Here is a 20,549-nt window from a genome sequence, read left to right as displayed (position 1 = left end):
GAAGTTAGATAAGCAGGGTAACAATATACAGCCTTGACGTACTCCTTTTCCTATTTGGAACAAATCTGTTGTTCCAGGTCCAGTTCTAACTGTTGCTTCCTGACCTGCATACAGATTTCTCAAGAGGCAGGTCAGGTGGTCTGGTATTCCCATCTCTTTCAGAATTTCCCACAGTTTATTGTGATCCACACAGTCAAAGGCTTTGGCATAGTCAGTAAAGCAGAAATGGATGTTTTTCTGGAACTCTCTTAGCCGCTGCCTTATTCTGTGTTGTCTTTTTTGTTTCTTCAGTTAATAACTGTTATTTCTTTTAGCAGCTTTAGATTAAAAACAAAAAATCAAGCAGAAAGTACACAGCATTTCCTTCTAACTTTCTCCCATTCCCTGCTAACATCTTGCATTGGTGTGGTACATGGGTCACACTTGGGGAGCCAGTATTGATACATTAAAGTTCAGAATTTATATCAGGTTCACTCTGTGTCCTACATTCTGTGGGTTTTGACAAATGTGTAATAACACATATCCTCCATTAATAACATTATCATACAGAATAGCCTTGCTGCCCCACAGATCCCCTTTTTCCACATATTGATCCCTTCCTCCCTCTTTCTGAACACCTGACCTGATCTTTTACTGTCCTTTTTCCAGAATTCATAGAGTTGGAATCATAAAGGGTGTAGCATTTTCAGTATGCATTTTCGTTTCCTCCAGTGTCTTCATTTCTTTTTAGCACTGATTAACATTCCATTGTATGGGTACAGTCTGTTTATCCACTCACCTATTAAAGGACATCTCCCAAGTTTCGATAGTTACGATAGTTTCGATAGTTATGTTGTATACATTCAGGTGAATCTTTTAAATTCTGTATATTTTATTGTGATAAGAACACAACATGACATACACACTTTGGACAAAATTTTAAATGTATGTTATTGACTATAGGTACAGTGTTGTACAGTAGATCTCTAGAGTTTGTTCATCTTGTTTGTGGATTTTTGTATGGATGTTAATTTTCAACTCATTTTGGTGAATGCCAGATGCAATAGGAATTGCTGGATCCTATGTTAAGAGCATGTTTAGCTTCAGAAGCAAGTATCAGAGATGCAGAGGAGTGTAGGAAGAGTTGATGGAGCACTTTCTTTGCTCAGCCCCTGCAACGGGCACTAGGTTTTCAGGATAAATCAGACCCTCTCTGCCTTTGAGGAACCCACGAGCTGAGAGGAGACAGATAAGACAATCCTGTACGATGTGTTACAAGAGCAAGGGGGGGTTAGAACTATCAAGAAAAGTTTTCAAAATTTCCAAAGGAAGTTTAACCAGTATAGAAAACTGAGGGAAAATTCCCGGCAAAGAGGGGATTTCCTGACAGTTCAGTGGTTAAAGCTCTGCGTTTCCACTGCAGGGGGCACAGGTTCCATCTCTGGTCTGGGATCTAGGATCCCGAATGCCTTGCTGCCCAGCCAAAAAAAAAAAAAATTTTTTTTTTTTAATATTCCAGACAAAGAAAATAACAAGTTGTCCACTTAAGAACGGTTAAGATAATAAATCCTATTTTATGTATATTTGACCATAATAATAATTTTTAAGAAAAACAGCAAAATACGAAGCAAAGGGCCCAGTGATGTGAAAAAAATGCAATATTTGGGAATGTGTTTAATAGATTAATGCTGGGAAATAGTTTCAAAAGATAAACTGGGTTCAGATAGTAAGAGATCCTATATGCTCTTCTAAAGAATATATAATTTATCTTATATTTATTTTTTTTTCAGAGTATCAAATGATTTAATATAAAACTTAAGCCACTTATTCACCCTCTAAAAAACACAAACAGGAGAATAAACACACCCAAGACTTCCTAGGCCTTGCAGGATAGGAAGAAGCCCTGGACAGAGAGTCTGCAAATGTTTTTCCCTACATCCAACTCTGCATTTCCTCATCCATTGGAGGGTCCCATGTTTTGACCCCTTTTGCAGTGGAAAGGAAGCAGAAGCTACAAGAGTTATGTAGAGGGTGGCAACAATCTTAGAGCTATCTGGTGCTAATAGCTTGTACACTCTGATTTGCAACTTTGAGAAACAGTATCAAATAAGCATTGTCAAATACCTACTCCTGGCCAACCTTTACTGTCATTCTTTTAAACTGCATCTTTGAGACTCACTGTGTTAATTCATGGTAGCTTTTGCTTACACAGTCTCTTAAGTAAGAAGGTTACTTTCAGGACAACCCCCAAGATGATGTGGTGTTTCTTAATATAGCTGTAGTGTCTGCTGGGTGTCATCCCCTAGGACAGGCTGGCCAGATGGCAGCACCATGCGGGGGCCCACACAGTCACTTTCCTACAGCCCTGCTTGCTCCCTCTCCTGTCTGAACACCCCACAGTCAGCATTGAACTCTGAAGTCAGTGAGGACCTTGGCTTGTCTTCATTCTGAAGTTGAATGAAGTAATTGAATCCAGTTCTTCACCATTAATTCAAAGGAGCTTCCAAAATGTGTCAGGCATGTTCTAGAGAAGCCTTCTGGAGTGAAGCTGGAGGGTCTTGGCTTCCAGGCTCAGGGGGATTGGTGGGGGGCGGCGGGCAGCGCTGGAACAACTTCTTTTTTCTGGGCCGCCAGGAATTCATGAATTGCTCATTCTGTTTGTGGCCAGAAGATATGGGTTAGTTTGGGATCCACCACCTCAGAAAGAATTCTGTCCACTCCAGCTTCCAACATCCCTGACTGAACCACACTCTGCCTCAGACCATTTTACAGCTGGTTTTTGTTCATAGAAGGATTCCATTCCTGCTTATCCAGATGTCTTGACAACAAAATTATCCACTTTCTGCCTCTGGTTTTGGTAAGCTGGCTTGATGTCCATCTGGGCCAGGCAGTCCTGGCAGAAGCTGTCAAACAGGTCCTGGTTCTTGAACTGCTCCAAGATGAGCGTGATGAGTGCGAGGTCCCGCAGAGGCACTGAGGCCGTGCTGATGGGGCCACCGCTCCCGACAGCGCCCATCGTGGCTCCCGTGGAGGCCTGGCCTGCACTACCACTGCCCATCACATGGGTGTCCCCACTGTCTGCCATGGCTGCACCTCGGACCCTCGAAGGAGACCGAATATGGCTTCCTCTCAGGGACAGAGGGCCTGAGTCGTCTAGAGGAGGCAGAGGTGGAGGAAGGGCTAGGAGGGGGGCTGCAGCATGGCCTCATTTTTTCTTTTTTTTCAGATTTTTGTATTTGGCTATGTAGGGTCTTAGTTCAGAGAAGGCAATGGCACCCCACTCCAATACTCTTGCCTGGAAAATCCCATGAGCGGAGGAGCCTGGTAGGCTGCAGTCCATGGGGTCGCGAAGAGTCGGACACAACTGAGCGACTTCACTTTCACTTTTCACTTTCATGCATTGGAGAAGGAAATGGCAACCCACTCCAGTATTCTTGCCTGGAGAATCCCAGGGACAGGGAAACCTGGTGGGCTGCCGTCTGTGGGGTCGCACAGTCAGACACGACTGAAGGGACTTAGCAGCAGCAGCAGGGTCTTAGTTACTGCAGGCAAGATCTTGGTTGTGGTGCATGGACTCTCTAGTTGTGGCACATGGGCTCAGTTGTGGCATGCAGGCCCTCTAGTTGTTTTGTATGGACTCCAGTAGTTGTGGCACATGGGCTCAGGAGGTGTGGCATGGGCTTAGTTGTTCTGCGGCATGTGGGATCTTAGTTCCCAAACCAGGAATCGAACCCACATCCCTGTATTGCAAGGCGGATTCTTAACCCCCTGGACCACCAGGGAAGTCCTGCATTCATTTATTCTTGAAACATTTTGAGAAGGGGCATTTTCACTTTCCCTTTTATTCAGCATTGTGTTATTTTAATACTTACATTGGATCATAAAGTATTTACTTAATAAAAGAGTTTAAAGGAGCGGGGAGGGGGGGGGGGGGGGTAGTATTTTTAGCTTTGTAAGAAACTGCCAAACGGTCTTCCGCAGTGTCTATATGGTTTTGCGTTCCCAGAAGTAATGAATGAGTTCTGCTGCTCCACCTCCTCAGTGGTGCTCTCCGTGTTCTGGGTTTTGGCCACTCTAATAGGTGTTTTAGTTTGCAGTTGTTTTAATTTGCAATTCCCTAATGAAACGGGGTGTTTAGCATCTTTTCCTATACTTATTTTCCTTCTGAACAACTGTTTTGGCCAGGTGTCTGTCCAGATCTTTTTGCCTGTTTTTAAATTGAGCTGTTTACTTTCTTGTTGAATTATCGATAAATGAGTTTTTCGTGTATATTGTATGTCAGCCCTTTATTGGCTATGTTTTCTGCAGATATTTCCTCCCAGCCTATGGCTTAGCTTTTCTTTCCCTCTTGTTGGCCTTTTAATGCTTCTTATTTATGACTCTAGCCTGCCTTTTCACAGAGAATTACAATAAAACAGGACTAACCTGTTTCATAATAGCATGAGTCAGTCATAAGTAAGTACTCCAATACAAAGGAATATAAAAAGGACTGATACTCAATCAACAAATTTTTATACCTATATATAGGCTAGCACTGAGATTTAGCACACACAAAATAAATAGGAGTATGCTATCTACTGGAGAATACAAATAAGACACTATTTATGTCATTTTTTGTTCATATAGATGTTTAAAATTTTAGTTAAATGATTTTGTTTTTTGAGATTTTTTTTTAACTATAGTTAGAAAAACTTTTCCAAATCCAAGTTTCTTCCTAAAAATTATAAATGTTTTTCCCATAATCCCATGTGTTTCCCATAATAACAGTTTTATTGAGATGTAACTTATATACCATATCATTACATCATCTGAAGTATACCATTCAGTGGTTTTTAGTATGTCCACAAAGTTCTGCAACCATCACACAGTGATAGAACATTTTCATCATCCCAGGAAGAAATCTCATACCCGTTAGAAATCAATCCCAACTCTCCAGCCCTAGGTAACTAATTTATTTTCTATTTCTATCAATTAGTCTATCCTGGATATTCTGTATACATAGAATCATGTAATATGTGGTCTTGTAAAAATACAGCTTTATTTGAGTGCCCTGAGTCTTCATGGTGGCGTGCAGGATCCTTAGCTGCGGCCTGTGAATGCTTTCACTGTGGAATGTGAACTCTTAGTTGCAGCATTGTGAGATCTAGTTCCCTGACCAGGAATTGAATCTGGACCCCCTGCAAGGGGAGCACGGAGTCTTAGCCAGTGGACCACCAGGGAAGTCCCTAATGTGGTCTTTTTGTGGCTGGCTTCTGGTCACTTTAACTTAATGTTTGCAAGGCCTGTGCACGGTCACTTCTTCCTATTGCTGAATAGTATGTCAGTATCACTTGTTATTTGTCCATTCGCTAATGAACATTTGGTCATTTCCACTTTGGAGCTGCTGTGAATAATGTACCTATGAACATTCATGCAGAAGTTTTTGTATGGACATGTTTTCTTTGATCTTGAGTTTATGCTTAAGAGTGAATTACGTGGAAAGTATGCTTAACATTCTGAGGAAATGACGGACTGTTTTCCAGAGTGGCTGCACCATTTACATTCTCACCAGCAGTGTAGGGGAGGGTTCCAGTTTCTCCACATCCTCACCCACACTTGTTGTTGTCTATCTTATTGATTATAACCATCCAGTGGATATCAAGTGGTATCTTATTGTGGTTTTGATTTGTATTTCTCTGATGGTTAAAGCATCTTTTCATGTGCATATTGGGTATTTGTTTATCTCCTTTGGAGAAGCAGCTATTCAGGTTCTTTGTGTGTTTTTAATCATGTTATTTGTCTTTTTATTACTAGAAATGAGTTCTTTGTATATGTTAGATACAAGCCCCTTATCAGAGATATGATTTGCACATATTTTCTCCCCTCCCATGAGTTATCTTTTCTCTTTCTTGATGGTATCTTTTGAAAACAAAAGATTTTAATTTCAGTGAAGTACAGTTTATCTGTTTTCTCTTTTGTTGCTTGTGCTTTGGTGCCATAGCTAAGAAACTATTTCCTGATCCAAGGTCACAAGCGTTTACACTCTTTCAAAATCTTTTCTGATAGCATGAGGAATTCTCGATATTATATCCTTCATCCAGCTTAACTTCGTATCCATAAAATAATCATCAAATGTAAAGAAATTAATACTGACACAACAGTATTAACTAAACTGTGGCCTTTATCCAGATTCTTTTTCTGTTCAGGACCCAGGCCTGGTCCCCACCTTGCTCTAGTTGTCACACCCTCTCCTGTCCCGTCTACTTGACTGTGGTGCTTCCTCTCTCTTTTCTTGTGTCTCATGACCTTGACACCTTCAGTGTGCACTGGGCAGGCATTTTGTTGGATGTCCCTTGATCTGAGTTTGGTGATTTCTCACAATTAGATCAAGGCTGTAGACTTGGGGGAGGTGTGCCACAGAGGTGAGGAGCTTTTCTCAACACATCACATCATGTGATACTAATATATCTTACTGTAGTAATGGTAAACTTGATCACTTGGTCAGAGTGTCTGTCATGGCTCTCCACTGTAAAGTTAGTATTTTTCCTTGCCACACTCTACTCACTGGAAGCTGATCCTGAAGTTCAGCCCACACTCAAAAGCAGAGACTCAAATGATTTGTAAATTTATCACTGTAATCCTTTATACTTTCACTTTTTTCTATTAAAATCATTGATCAAATGAAATTCATTTTGATATTAAGAAAGAGCTAACTTTCTGCCAGTATCTGACCATTTAATGAAGAACTATCTCTTCTTCCTGATTTGAAAAAGCATCTTTATCGTATACCAAATCCTTATATGTATTCTACCTTTTTATGAACTCTTTATTCTGTTCCTTTGATGATTTTATTCCTTCTCCCATGACAGACTCCCATAGCTCCATGTGTAAGTTTTGATAGCATTCAGGGCTATTCCCAAGGAAGGATTCTGTCTTTTTATTTTTGTTATTATTAAGGGATCACTGTGGAGAGAAGTACTAGAGAAGGGGGTAAGAAATTGAAGATCCAGGAGTAAAGGAGGGTATTAATATTTAAAGTAGGAATATCTCTAAGAAGATGGGAAGGAAAAGCATCATCATCCAGGTGGAAGGATTCATCTACGTGAAGAGAAAAGACCTGTCTTTACTGTAATCTGAGTGAGTGAACAAGGGTCCAACACAACAGATGACTTGACAGTTCCCACCTCACTAGTTCTCTCTCTCTGTGAGGCCTGCTGGGCTCGGCTTCAGGTAAGGCATGGAGGAGAGAGAGGTGCAGGTTTAAGGACAATGGAAGTTTAATGAACGTTCTTGCAGATAAATCTTGGCACACTTGTGTTTATTTCCATAAAATTCTGATTTGCTAACTCAAAGAATATATATACATTAACTCAGTTGGAAGGTGGGTCTCCTTAATTTAAAATGAAGCCGACCCTGAAGTGCAGTTTGCCCGCGTGGTCCCAGTGTAACCATTAATACCTCCCTTGGTGCTGACCACGAAAGGCTTCCCTGGTGGCTCAGCTGGTAAAGAATCTGCCCACAGTGCAGGAGACCTGGCTTCGATTCTGGGTTGGGAAGATCCCCTGGAGAAGGGAAAGGCTACCCACTCCAGTATTCTGGCCTGGAGAATTCCATGGACTGTACAGTCCATGGGGTCACAAAGAGTCGGACATGACTGAGTGACTTTCACTTTCACTGTAGTGCTCTCCAAGTATCTGGTTTAGGTGGTAAATTATACGGTCATCCTATTTATAGGTGAAGCTTGACATAAGGTAAATTGAATAGATTAGCTTATTAAAAAGCTTTTAAAATGTTCTAGTTTGTGAACATTGCTTTATGAGGAAAAGCCGACTGGATTGTCTACCTTGGAAAGATGACAGTCCGCTTCAGTTCTCTCCCAGCTAAGGGCTCTGCAGTGTAGCTTTCACTGTTCATTGACTGAATGTCTGCAGTGTTGATGTGGCCAGAAGATAAACAGGTTTCCAGAGAGAGGGCATCACGTGGACTCACACAGTTACCTTAGTAGGGGGGAAGGTTTCCTGGCAATCCAGTGGTGAAGACTCAGCACTTTCACTGCCGTGGCCCTGGGTTCAATCCCTGGTCAGGGAGCGAAGACCTTATAAGCTGTGTGGCAAGACTTAAAAAAAAAAAAAGATGGTACCTTAGTGATCACCTGGTAGCCCTTTACTTTTTTGAATAAGGAAACAAACCTATAACAGTTGAGTGATTCTTTAAGGTTTTAGGGCTAATTAACAGAAAAGTCCAGGATTCTTGCGTGAGAAATCCCATGGACAGAGGAGCCTGACAGGTTACAGTCTGTGGGGTCGCAAAAGAGTTGGACATGACTTAGTGACTAAACAACAACAAACAGAAAACAGATCAGATCCCCAGTCCTAGATTTTGTGTGTGTGTTTGCTGTAAAATTTTTTTCAAACTACTCCTGAGAAAAACTATTTGAAAAAATAATACTGTTCTTAATTTTTGTGCAGTATACCAGTGCTTTCATGCCATAAAAATTAAGAAAAATTACCTACCTCTGTGTGCTACACGATGGTCTTCAACTTCTGTTGTACCTCGAATTACTACCCACTATACTGTCTATCCCCGGGATCAGGACAAGCGATGGGAAGGTAAGTCATCATTTTTGTGAAACTGTTGAGATCTTTCTAGAAACATTGAATCATTTTGTGGAGGTAAATATTGATATTATATTTTTCATGATAGCATAAAATCACCTAAGATTTTATAACTTTATCAAATCTGTTACCTATTAATATTTAGATAAGCAAATATTTGCAAACTTACACTAATAGATCTCAGTAATAAAAGTTGATTTATGGAAGCTGAAGTAAGATAATGCCCTCAAACAGAACCCAAGAGAACATTCTGCTGAAACAATAATATACTTAGTATAGCTCTCGCAGGAAGCAGAGGGGCAATTTATATAAATAATGCTGTAACTCACAGGCTTAAAGAATGAACTTATGTTTGGGGGGCTGTGACAGGGAGGGGAGAATGGGGGGACAGATAGTTAGGGAGTTTGGGATGGCCACGTACACACTGCTATATTTAAAATGGATGACCAACAAGAACCTACTGTATAGCTCAGAGAACTCTGCTCAATGCCTTGTGGCAGCCTGTATGGGAGGGGAGTTCTGGGAAGAATGGATACGTGTATGTGTATGGCTGAGCCCCTTTGCTATTCACCTGAAACTTTCACAGCATTGTTAATCAGCTATACCCCAATACAAAACAAAAAGTTTATTTAAAAAAATAATAATGCTATAAAGGATAGTGAGTACTCATAACCCAACCTTGTGATTTTATCAGGTCATAGTCATCCCAGAATTGTCATGCATGTTTAAATCCTCTTCACTCCCAGGAGTGAACATGGAGCGGTTTGCAGAGGAGGCGGACGTGGTGATTGTGGGTGCCGGTCCCGCGGGGCTCTCCGCAGCCGCACGGCTCAAGCAGCTGGCCGCCCAGCATGAGAAGGACATCCGTGTGTGTCTGGTGGAGAAAGCTGCTCAGATAGGCGCTCACACCCTCTCAGGCGCGTGCCTGGATCCACGAGCTTTACAAGAGCTGTTCCCAGACTGGAAGGAGAAGGGAGTATGAAAAGTTGTTATTTATACCGAGTCTCATCTTGATTGTATTTCTATGTCCAGATGAAAGGAATGTGGAGAACCCGTTTCACCTGGTTCTAGCTCTTAGAGGGTAACTGGAGATAGGTTTTTAATTTTAAAAGGGCCAAAAAAATTGACTAACATAAAATATAGTCAATAATTTTTAAATTAACTCATTTTCACATATTGCTTTCTACATGTTGTGTTTGTGTACTGGATTTATGAGAAGACATTATCTTGAGAAGGTTTTTGAATAAAATACAGCTTTTTGATTTTGAGGGTATTTCCTAACTTACTCCATAGGTGTTTATATCATTGTTCTTAATAAAATTTTCTATAACTATCCTATTTTTTAATACATAAAGCCTCTTTAATACATAAAGAGGATAATTTAATCTAATTTTCTAAAGAAATACATGAGTAAGACTTATAACCTAAGCAGACACGTCACAGGCGAGCTATACAGAGAAGCCAGTGCTAGTCTTACTGTGCTCGTTTGTATGACCTCGGTTAAAATCTTATACTCTGCATATCTCAGTTTTTTCTTCTGTGAGATGAGCTATATTATTTCTGTTCAAGGTATTCAAGGTTAGAATATTTAGTATCTGTGAATACTAAATATTCTATATAAACAGTTGTGAAAACTGTTAACAAACACAATTCACCTGAGTAAATCTAAAGGTCAAATTGGCTTCATTCAGTGATTCTGAGCAGCACCCCATCTAGCAAACAGGAAGGAGCTCCAAAGAGCAGCAGAAAAGGAGAGGTTTTGACAGACAGAACGTGGTTGGGGCACGGGAGTCATAAGCAAAAGCACTGTTTGAGGCACTGTCGCCTCCCAGGCGGGGAATTCAGGAGGATACCTCACCAGGACTGGCAGAGAGGCTGAGATGGAATGAGGTCAGCGCCAAGGCTGGGAGGTCAGTGCCGAGGCTGGGTGTGCTGACCTGGGGCTTTGCACAAGTGACCATGCTCTTCCTTCTAAAGTAGCAAGCTCCTTGAAACTTGACATGCTGTAATTATGCCTAATTTCTCTCTTCAGTGTATTTCAGAAATAAGCATCATTTAATTAGTATTGACAAAATAGCAGTTCTAATATTAATAGAAAAAATTTTTCACATCAAAGCCTCGTGTAGCCAGGCAGATCCAATCCATTCCATACCTGTTAATTGTCTTTATCCAAAGAAAAATAAAGCCTGTCTTCCGTGTCCATTGAGCACTGGAGCCAGTGTCTAGCCTGACCTCCACAGAGGCAGGGAGACAGGAGGCCAGCCTCCTTGAGGTTCACTCAAAGGTGGCTCCAGGTCCCCCAGGAAAAGATAGTCCTGAGATGAAAACTGGCTTGTTTAGTTTTTTAAAAGATTCCCATGCACCTCAAAGAGACAAAGGGTTTACAGTGTCAGGTTTTCCAAAGGAAGTGATGGAAGAAAAGTGAAGAAGACAGTTCTCTTTCCTTTTTGACTTATTATTTTACTATTTTGTGTTTCCCCTTACAGATATGAACTCAAAACACCCTTTTCTCTCCTCCTTTTGTTTCCAGGCCCCTCTCAACACTCCTGTAACAGAAGATAGATTTGGAATTTTAACAGAGAAATACAGAATTCCTGTGCCAATTCTTCCAGGTAAAGAATGATAAATATTGTGGACTTACAGAATTCCACAGCTGGAAGGAACTACATTTCATCTGGTTAAATCCTTTCCTTTTACAGATGAGAAAGCAAAGGCCCAGAGACCTGAAGGACTTGCCCAAAATTACACAGCTAGCTTGTGGAAAAGAAGGCAGGACCAGAGCCCAGTGCTTTTTTGTCTTTCAGTCTAGGAGCATTGGGATAGTCTTGTAAAGCACCCAGGAGTTTCTGATTTAGTTCTGTAACGTTGTTTTCAATGTAACAGTTTGAACTCTAGACAAAAATTATTAGGAAATAAATTGAAATTATGGCCAGAAGATGATGCGTGTATATAATGCAGAAATTAGACCTTAGAATTTCTAAATTTAGTACTTAGGTTTTTGCGACTTACCACTAAAAAGTCAGACTTCTGAATCCAGCCTCTGTCTGTAGGTCTCCCGATGAACAATCATGGCAATTACATTGTGCGCCTGGGCCATCTGGTGAGCTGGATGGGGGAGCAGGCGGAAGCCCTGGGTGTGGAGGTGTACCCTGGCTACGCAGCTGCCGAGGTTTGTGCCTCTCTCTTCCTAATGCTGATGGGAAGTGATCGCTGTTTCCTTTGAAACTAAACCAAGAATGTAAATAGATAAATATTTTCAAAAAGCCATAGGATATTAGAGTTATAAAATCAGAAGAAATCTTAGCAGGATCAATCCAAAGAGTACTTGAAGTCCTGGTATTGCTCCATATCAGGTGACTGGTCAACCTAGGATGAAAAAAGCCTCCAATGTACGGATTGTTGGTAATGCTCTCGTCTGTAAATTGAGTAGATGTTTCTTTATTTTCTTACAGTGTATAGAACAAATCTGTGCCCTCCCCCAAGGACAGCTTTCCAATTTTTATGCCCGCTCTCCTGCCCCACCGTCACTGGTGATTTTTTTTTCCAGGTTAAATATTCTCAATTCTGACAACCACCATGTTACATATTTTGAGTTGCTGTAGTACTCTCATTGCCCTCCTCTGAATGCATTCCCTTTTATGTGGCCCCCAGAGTGAATCAACGACTTCAAGCCTGATTACAGCAAGGCGGGTTACCATGTTCATTCTAGAAACTGTGCTTCCAATAATCCCTTCAAAATAACTCTGGTAACTACATCTCACTATGTAGAGTCTCACTACTTGTTGGGGAAATTATTAAAAATAAAATCTCCAGCCAAACCAGAAAAAACTCACCTCTACAAATTATAAACAAAAATGAAACAGTTTTATTACTGAATGAGCATTAAACCAAGACTGCAGTGCAATTACAGGCCATCTGCTAGGGTGATTGCCAAGACAGAGGGAACTCTTAACCTTTTACTCAACCAGACAGATACCGTCCATTACATACATGTTAATCGTCTTTCTCCAGAGGAAAAAATAAAGCATCCTATATCTTTTTGACTGGCAGCAAGTGACGATGTGGAGGCAGGCACGTAGCCCAGACTGTCCCCCAGAGACAGGGAGACTGGACACCATCCTCCGTGGTCACATGTCAGATGTGTCTCTGAGGACCCAAGAAACACTAAGATGCTGACCTACCAGAAATCTTACTTAGCTTTTTATATGATTCCCATATATCTATGAGAGACAGAAAGAATTTACAGTCAAGTTTTCTAAAGGAAATGCTGAAAGAATCTGGATAGGAGAGGGAGTTGTCCTTTTTGTCGCCAGTGAAATTAAAACCATCTTTGTTTTTCCCATTACAGTAGATGTAAGCCAAATGAAACACATGGGCCTCGGCACTGCACGTCCTGCTACTGGTTTCTATGTTCCCAGTTCATACACGTGGATTTGGGTTTGCATTTCTCCCGAATAAACTGTTCTTAATGGGAGTCAGTGTCCAAGCCACAAGTAGGTGGTTTGTGGCATCCATGGTTCACACACACACACACACACACTCACTCTCAGAGTCACCAGCAGCTCTCCTCTGCTCCGCAGTTTCCTGTTTGCCAAGGCCGTCTACAGGTCCAGGCCACAGCCCTTCCAAGGTGCAATGTGCATTGCTGCTGGTTCTCATCTCACCTTTTCACTCGCATGCTTTCTGGCATGAGGTTCCAGTTCTTTCCTGTCCAAAGAGCATCTTCCTCTGGAAGAAACAGAAACCGAGTAGGAGAATTGTTCCTTCTCATCTTCACAATCACACTTTTGATCAGTTTTCCCTCTTTCTTCGTGGTCCAGAAATAAGCTTTAATCACCCCGGGCTGTCTTCAGCCCCACTCTGTTTTGTCTTATTCAAGTGTTTGGTTTTGGGGTCTGGGCTCACTGGGGAAGAGGCTTTCCTGACACTGTCCTCAGCGACCCCAACTGACAGTCCAGTGTGCCACAGGCCCTGAGTCCAGGCTGTGTACATATGCCCTTGACCTCTGAAACACTGCATCTTCCTGGCTCCTTGGTGTCCTCTCAGTAGATCTCCCATTCTTCCTCGTCAGGTTGGGACATTTCCTCCATTTCAAGCTGTTTGAGTTGAGTTCTGTTTGATCTTGAAGGGAGTATCTTAAAAGCACATCTCTTATTTTTACTTGAACATTCTTAAGCCTGTGTCTCTATAATCTAGAGAATAAGTTCACCTTCTAAAAATCAAAAGCCGTTTGTTGTTTCTTTGCAAGACAGTTACGAGTCTCCAGGTGATAATGAAAAGTGTTTTTGTTTTAGGTCCTTTTTCATGAAGATGGCAGTGTGAAAGGAATTGCCACAAATGACGTAGGGATACAGAAGGACGGTGCACCAAAGGTGAGCCTGTGGACAGTTCATGCTCTGCAGACTGACAGTAAAATATAAAATTAACTCACACTCAATGATCTGGTCTTGCTACAGACTGCACATTAATTAAGTGCATGTTAGTGTTTAGTTATTAATGTGGAATTTTATCTCATTGTTAAAAAATAAACATCTTTGAATTAAATATAATTTAGATAAGTGGATATAACATGTTTAAGAACAATTTTCTTAAAAGGTGAAAACATGATTCATATAAATATAAAACAAACACAGGTCACAGATATTATTTCATTCATTTATTCATGAGGGATTTGGAAAGATGTTATAGCCAGTTCAGGGAAATCAAAAAACATGTACACGTGGGCCAGCTGCTCAGCTTGCCTCCACAGTCCGCCACTTCTGTGGACAAGAGTTGTTTGCATCACTGCTGTCAGTAATGTGGATTGAATCTTTGACATCTTTTGGTAAATACAAGACTGATTGCCTTTCTAGCTTTCAGAATATGCCTGAATGGCCTTCCAGTTTTCACAGCTCATTATTTTTGAATTTGTAAAAGAAGAGCTCTTACATGGATTTCAGCTCTGTTAGGTCCTTTGGAAAGGACAAGGAAAAAATAACCTTCCTTTCCTATAACAAGAACAAAACACAGATTAACATCTTGATAAACAAATTTGTCTATTCATGCTTGTTTATTGTCTTAATTTCTCAACTAGAATAGAGGCTCCTTGAAGGCTGAGATCATGGAGGGTTACGCCAAAGCTGGCACAGAGCCAGGTAATGCCAGGGCCTCAGGAAAGATGGGTCACCTCCTAATCAGTCCTTTTCTCCCATTATACAACAGAACTGCGCCTCTAGTCTAGCATTTCCCCGAGCAGGTCTTCCTGCTTCTCACTCCTTCATGCTTAGAGAGCAGCATGTGCCCATGTCCTCAAGTCTTAGCGCCTCACTGTTCCTCCTGGTGGCTTACCTGGCCGTACAGAATCTCGTGAGGTCGTGGGACTCAGCCTGTCCTATGGCAGGGCCAAGGAGCTGTCTTGTAACTGGCCCCAGGGATTCTGATGCATAGCCAGGTTTGCAGACACCTGTCATCTCATCCTGCTTCTCAAAGTGTGGAATGTACCTGCATCACAGAAAGCCAAAACTCTGAGAACGGGAGTTTATGACAAAGTAAGGGTTTATTCCAGGATGCTGAGCAGCATGGGGAAAGAAGCCCCTCATATCCACGCCAGCTTGGTCTTTGAGCTGAGGGTATCTTAAAGCCGAAGAAGTTAGGATTGGGAATTCACTGGGGGTCCAGTGGTTAAGACTTGGCAGTCTCACTGCTGAGGGCCCAGGTTCATTTGCTAGTCGGGGAACTAAGAGCCCGCAAGCCACACAGGGTGGCCAAGAGAAAAAAGAAGCAGCTGGGATTAACCACTTCCTCTGACTGGGAAGTCAGGATGTCTCTGGTTTATGACTTTCTGGCTAGGTACTCCGTGCCTCCAGGGTTTGTGGGCTCATCTCGCACTGGAGAAACAGCCTGAGTTTGTACGTTAATGATGGATCTGTAACAGCAGTTGTAGTACATTAAAGGTATTTTCATAATAGCCCCTGTAGTCACCTGACTCTGGTTGATTGGTGTTCAGAGAGCACAGGGTGAGGTCAGAGGCGACAGAAAGGGAATAAAATTCTGGATTGAGAGAAACTTGCTTTAGGGAACTCAGTTTTCTGTGTATTTTTTTACATTTTCAACTTCTTGTTAAGTAGTACATAGTATTTTTTATTGACTTATTGAAAAGAGAGTAAGCCTTGTCCAAGACATCGTTTGGTAGAGAAATGACTGCTGTTGTCTTTTTCCTTTTTAATTTTTATTGGAGTCCAGTTGCTTTAAGATGTTAGCTTCTGCTGTGCAACATAGTGAATCACCTATATGTTTACATATATCCCCTGTCTTTTGGATTTCCTTCCCGTTTAGGTCACCACAGAGCACTGAGTAGACTTCCCTGAGCTACACAGGAGGTTCCCGTTAGTTATCTGTATTACACATAGTATCAGTAGTGTATATGTGTCGGTCCCGATCGCCCAGTTTATTTCACCTCCCCTTACCTCCTTGGTAGCTGTATGTTTGTTCACTTCATCTGTCTCTCTGTTAATGCTCTGCAAATATTGATAAGATCATCTGTACCATTTTTCTAGATTTCACATACGTGCATTAATATACAATTTTTTTTCTGTCTCTGACTCACTTCACTCTGTGTGACAGTCTCTAGGTCCATCCATGTCTCTGCAAATGGCACAGTTCCATTCCTTTTTATGGCTGAGTAGTATTCCATCATGTATACATACCACATGGTCTTTATCTGTTTCTTGATGAACGTTTTAGGTTGCTTCCATCTCCTGGTTATTGTAAATAGTGCTGCAGTAAACACTGAAGTTCATGTGTTTTTTTCAAATTATGGTTTTCTCTGGGTATATGCCTAGGAATGGGGTTATTCAATCATATGGTCGTTCTATTTTTAGTTTGTAAAGGAGCCTCGATTCTCTTCTCCATAGTGGCTGCACCAGCTTACATTCCTACTAACAGTGTAAGAAGGGGAACTTAGTTTTAAGGGGACTTAATAATAATAACAGAATATTGTTTTCCTATATTCTTTCCTGTGTTATGGCTATTCTTTTCTATATTATGGTCAGGTAATTATAAATTGCCATTTAGTCTTTAAAAAATTTTACTTTTAATATTATGACACTGAAGCACACGAATTCTCCCATTCTGATACTTTCTTTTTGTGCGTGTTCTTGTGATATTTGTCCAAATGTATATTTTTGTGTTCTGTGCTTTGTAGTTGTAAAAACATTTTTATATTTTATATATTGTGTATGTATAGAGGTAACAGCATAGACGAGGACAGTGGAATCTCAGTAACTTGAGCTACAGAGTCTCAGTTTTTCAGTCTGTCTTCATAGGCCGTGTGGAAGGGGAAGAACTGAGGGTGGGCTCTGTGTCCTCTGCTGTTCGGCTCATTTATTCCGGCGTGGCTGGGCTTCCCCCTGCCCTTCTTATGGCTCACAGACACCTCGTCTAGCAGACCCAGTTCTCTGTCCTGTCACCCGGCCTCCCGGTGGGCACGCTGGCACAGCTGAATAACTTTCTTCTGGAAACACTTCCTGCTTTTCACCCCACCTTCTCCTGGTCTTCCTGGTGTTTCATGGGCCCCCTTCTGCCTTTGCCTGCTCATCCTCTGCTACCCCCACCCTGCCCATCCTCTAAGTATCTGGGCTCTAGGCTTCACCGTGGGATCCTCTGCCTATATTTTCTCCGTAGTGGCCTCATTTAGTGACATAACTTTAAACACCTCTCCCCCAAGTCCCAGAATTATTGTCCAGCTGCTCATTCAGTAGCTCTAACCTTAGATCTGTCAGGCTTCTTACTGTCAGAATTCTTTTTTTTTTTATTTTTATTTGTTTGTGTGTTTTTAGCTGCTCTGGGTCTTTGTTGCTACGTGAGGATGTTGCTCCAGTTGTAGCAAGTGGGTGCTCCTCTTGATGGCAGTACATGGGCTTCTCTCATTGCAGTGGCTTCTCTCGTTGTGGAGCATGGCTCTAAGGCACGCAGGCTGCAGTAGTTGTAGCTCCCAGGGTCTAAAGCAGAAGCCCGGTAGTTGGGGCACATGGGCTTAGTTGTTTGCAGCATGTGAGATCCTCAAGGACCAGGAGTCAAACCCGCATCTCCTGCATTGACATGTGGATTCTTTACCGCTGAGCCACTAGGGAAGCCCCCTGTCAGAATTCTGATGTGGATGTTTTCACATTTCAGAGGTTAAGTGACTTGCCCAGGGTCAGACCCCTGTTCGGCAGTGGGGCTGGGATTGGAATAGAGGCGTATGGCTCCAGGACTGCCCCTTGCACACGCAGGGCTGTGTTGCCTCTCAGAGGAAGCGGAAATATACTGAGGAGTACTTTAGTTCACTGAGATTGAATTGTTGTGGCGTAAGTTAAGCTAGATAAACTGCATGTCTATCTGGAAGCAGATAGGGTTGGACCTTCATTTTATAAAAATTCTGATGACTTCTTAAAACAATAAAAAAAAGTTAGAAAGAAATCTAGGTTATAATTACAACCTAGGTATAAGGTAAGCCATCCTATAACAGAAATTAGAAACCTATAAGAGACAGGCCTTTTTTAATGACTTAAAAATTAAGCACTTTTTTGGTATTTTTGTATACCAAAAATACCACAAAGTCTGCAGATAAGCAGTAGATTGGAGAAAATAGTTTGAGTGCCAGTGATATCAAAGAGCACTTCTGCATTGACAAGAAAAAAGGAGAACATGTTAAAAAAACAGGCAGAATCTTAAAATATAACAATGGACAGAAGAGCAGATCCAGGTGAGCACTGACCAGAAGGCACGTCCTTAGGCGTCTCTTGTCCCGGGTCCGCAGCTCCCAGGCCAGGTCCTCACAGAGACCCTTCCTGCTCCCCCAGTCACGCGGCTCTTCCCCAGAACCCCTGCCACCACCATGCTCTCCTCCATACATCCAGTCACACTTGGTCCTTGTACACCCACGTAGTTATTGATATTTAGTCCTGCCCCTGTGCCTCACCCCAGGGAAGGAATGGTGCTTTTCTGTCCTCTCTTCCCCAGTGCCTAGCATAGAACCTGGTACACCAGATGCATTCAGTTAATAGTTCTTGAATCAAAAAGAAAAGGATGCTGAAGAGAGTAATCAGGAAAATGCAAATTAGCATAGCAGTGCGTTAGTACTACATTTAGCAAAAACGTAAGAAGAAAAGGTATGGGCTTGCCAGGTGGCTCAGTGGTAAAGAATCCGCCTGCCAATACAGGAGGTTCAGGTTCGATCTCTGCGTTGGGAAGATCCCCTGGAAAGGGAAATGGCAACTCACTCCAGTGTTCTTGCCTGGAGAAGCCCTGGTGAGCCCCAGTCCATGGGGTCGCAAAGAGTCAAACACAACTGAGCGCACACACACGCATACTGTCACAAGCTGGAGATAGGGACAGTGTCTTCTTACATACTGCGGGCAGGAATGTGACTTGTTCAGACTCTGGGGAAGACATTCTGGGGACAGCTAGCAAAATTAAAGTAGGTGTGTCCAGGAGGAGCAGTGCCACTCCTGGAAACCTAACACTCAGGAACAGAAGCACCAATGTTGTAAGGGCACGTACACAGGGTGTATGTTTTATAACACGCTGTTCATCACAAATGAACTGGAAACAGTGAATGTCTGTTACCTGGTACCGAAGCACCAACCTGTGGTGTTCCCGCATGGAAAGATTTGAGCCACACAGTGACTTGCGAGATTTCCATGAAGTGCTATGGTGAGAAAATACGATGCACAAAAGGTTGGATTATATGATCCTATTTTTGTGACATCAGGAACCAGAAAAGTTTGGTTGTATATGTAAGATCTCAGTATATAGGTGTGTGTATATATTTGGGTAACACTCCGCATGCTAGGTTCTTAACATGGTTTATGGATGATGAAGTGTAGTAAGAGGAGGACAAAAACAAATTCAGAGGCACTAAGCAGAGTCATTTATAGGGATCACGTGCGTGTGGATGATGCACGAGACAAGCACAGAGTTACCAGCAAATGTGAAAGGTGTTCACACTCCCAGGAATGGAAGTTCCTGATTGATTCCTCCCCTCCTCCCCACACATTTCTCCTTTGGTAATCATAGGTTTGTCTTCAAAGTCTGTGAATCTATTTCTGTTGTGTAAATAAGTTCATTTGTATCCTTTTTTAAAAATTAGATTCCACCTATGGGTGGTACCATGTGATAGTTGGTTTTCTCTGTCTGACTTACTGAACTTAGATGATCATCTCTGGGTCCATCCGTGTTGCTTCAAATGGCATTATTTCATTCTTTTTTATGGCTGAGTAATATTTCTTTGTGTATATGCACCTCATCTTCTTTATCCTTTCATCTGTTGATGGACATTTAAGTTGCTTCCATGTCTTGGCTAATGTAAATAGTGCTGCAATGACTATAGGAGTGCTTCCAGATTTTTGAATTAAGAGTTTTCTCCAGATACATGCACAGGTGTGGGACTGCTGGATCATATGGTCGCTCTGTTTTCAGTTTCTTAAGGAATCTCCATACTGTTCTCCATAGTGCCTGCACCAGTTTACATTCCCATCCACAGTGTAGGAGAGTGTCCTTTTCCCCACACCCTCTCCAGCATTTGTTATTTGCAGACTTTTTGATGCTGGCCCTGCTGACTGGTGTGAGGTAAAAAATGTTTTTTAATGATAGAAGTTTCAGGTATCCAGTGTTATAATTCAACTTCTGTATACACTGGAGAGTGACAACCACCCCAAGCCTGGTTACCAGCTGTCACCGCACAGTTGACCCCCTTCATCCATTTTGCCCCTCCCCCTCACTTCTCACTGTACATTCATTTGTAGGTAATGGGGAGAGGGAGCATGCTCTATTTGTTTGTTTGTTTGTTTTAATTCTTACAAACTTAACCATTCAATCAAGTACTTTTGAAGTGAAAAAGTAAATATAATAAAGACACAAGATATTGATTGACTGCCTTATAAATTTAAATTCCACTTAAAACAGTAATTAGTTTTACTTCTAAAATTATATATTTGTACCTTCTCTTCTATTTCT

The 20,549-nt window shown here is 41.8% G+C and overlaps 1 protein-coding gene across 2 annotated transcripts in view; it reads left to right on the top strand.

The window, feature by feature from the left end:
* The window catches only part of ETFDH (electron transfer flavoprotein dehydrogenase), a 44,342-nt gene that overhangs the window by 12,962 nt on the left and 10,831 nt on the right, over positions 1-20,549 (top strand). For both annotated transcript variants that reach the window (XM_070769193.1, XM_019977424.2), the window contains exons 2-6: positions 8,427-8,567; positions 9,320-9,549; positions 11,104-11,185; positions 11,624-11,742; positions 13,868-13,945. In XM_070769193.1, coding sequence (XP_070625294.1) covers positions 8,427-8,567; positions 9,320-9,549; positions 11,104-11,185; positions 11,624-11,742; positions 13,868-13,945 — 650 coding nt within the window. The remainder of the gene's footprint in view (positions 1-8,426; positions 8,568-9,319; positions 9,550-11,103; positions 11,186-11,623; positions 11,743-13,867; positions 13,946-20,549) is intronic.

This window comes from Bos indicus, chromosome 17, assembly GCF_029378745.1.
Source record: "Bos indicus isolate NIAB-ARS_2022 breed Sahiwal x Tharparkar chromosome 17, NIAB-ARS_B.indTharparkar_mat_pri_1.0, whole genome shotgun sequence".
Lineage (NCBI taxonomy): Eukaryota > Metazoa > Chordata > Mammalia > Artiodactyla > Bovidae > Bos > Bos indicus.
The sequence above is the reverse complement of the archived record's forward strand: the minus strand, read 5'-3'. Positions and strand labels throughout refer to the sequence as shown.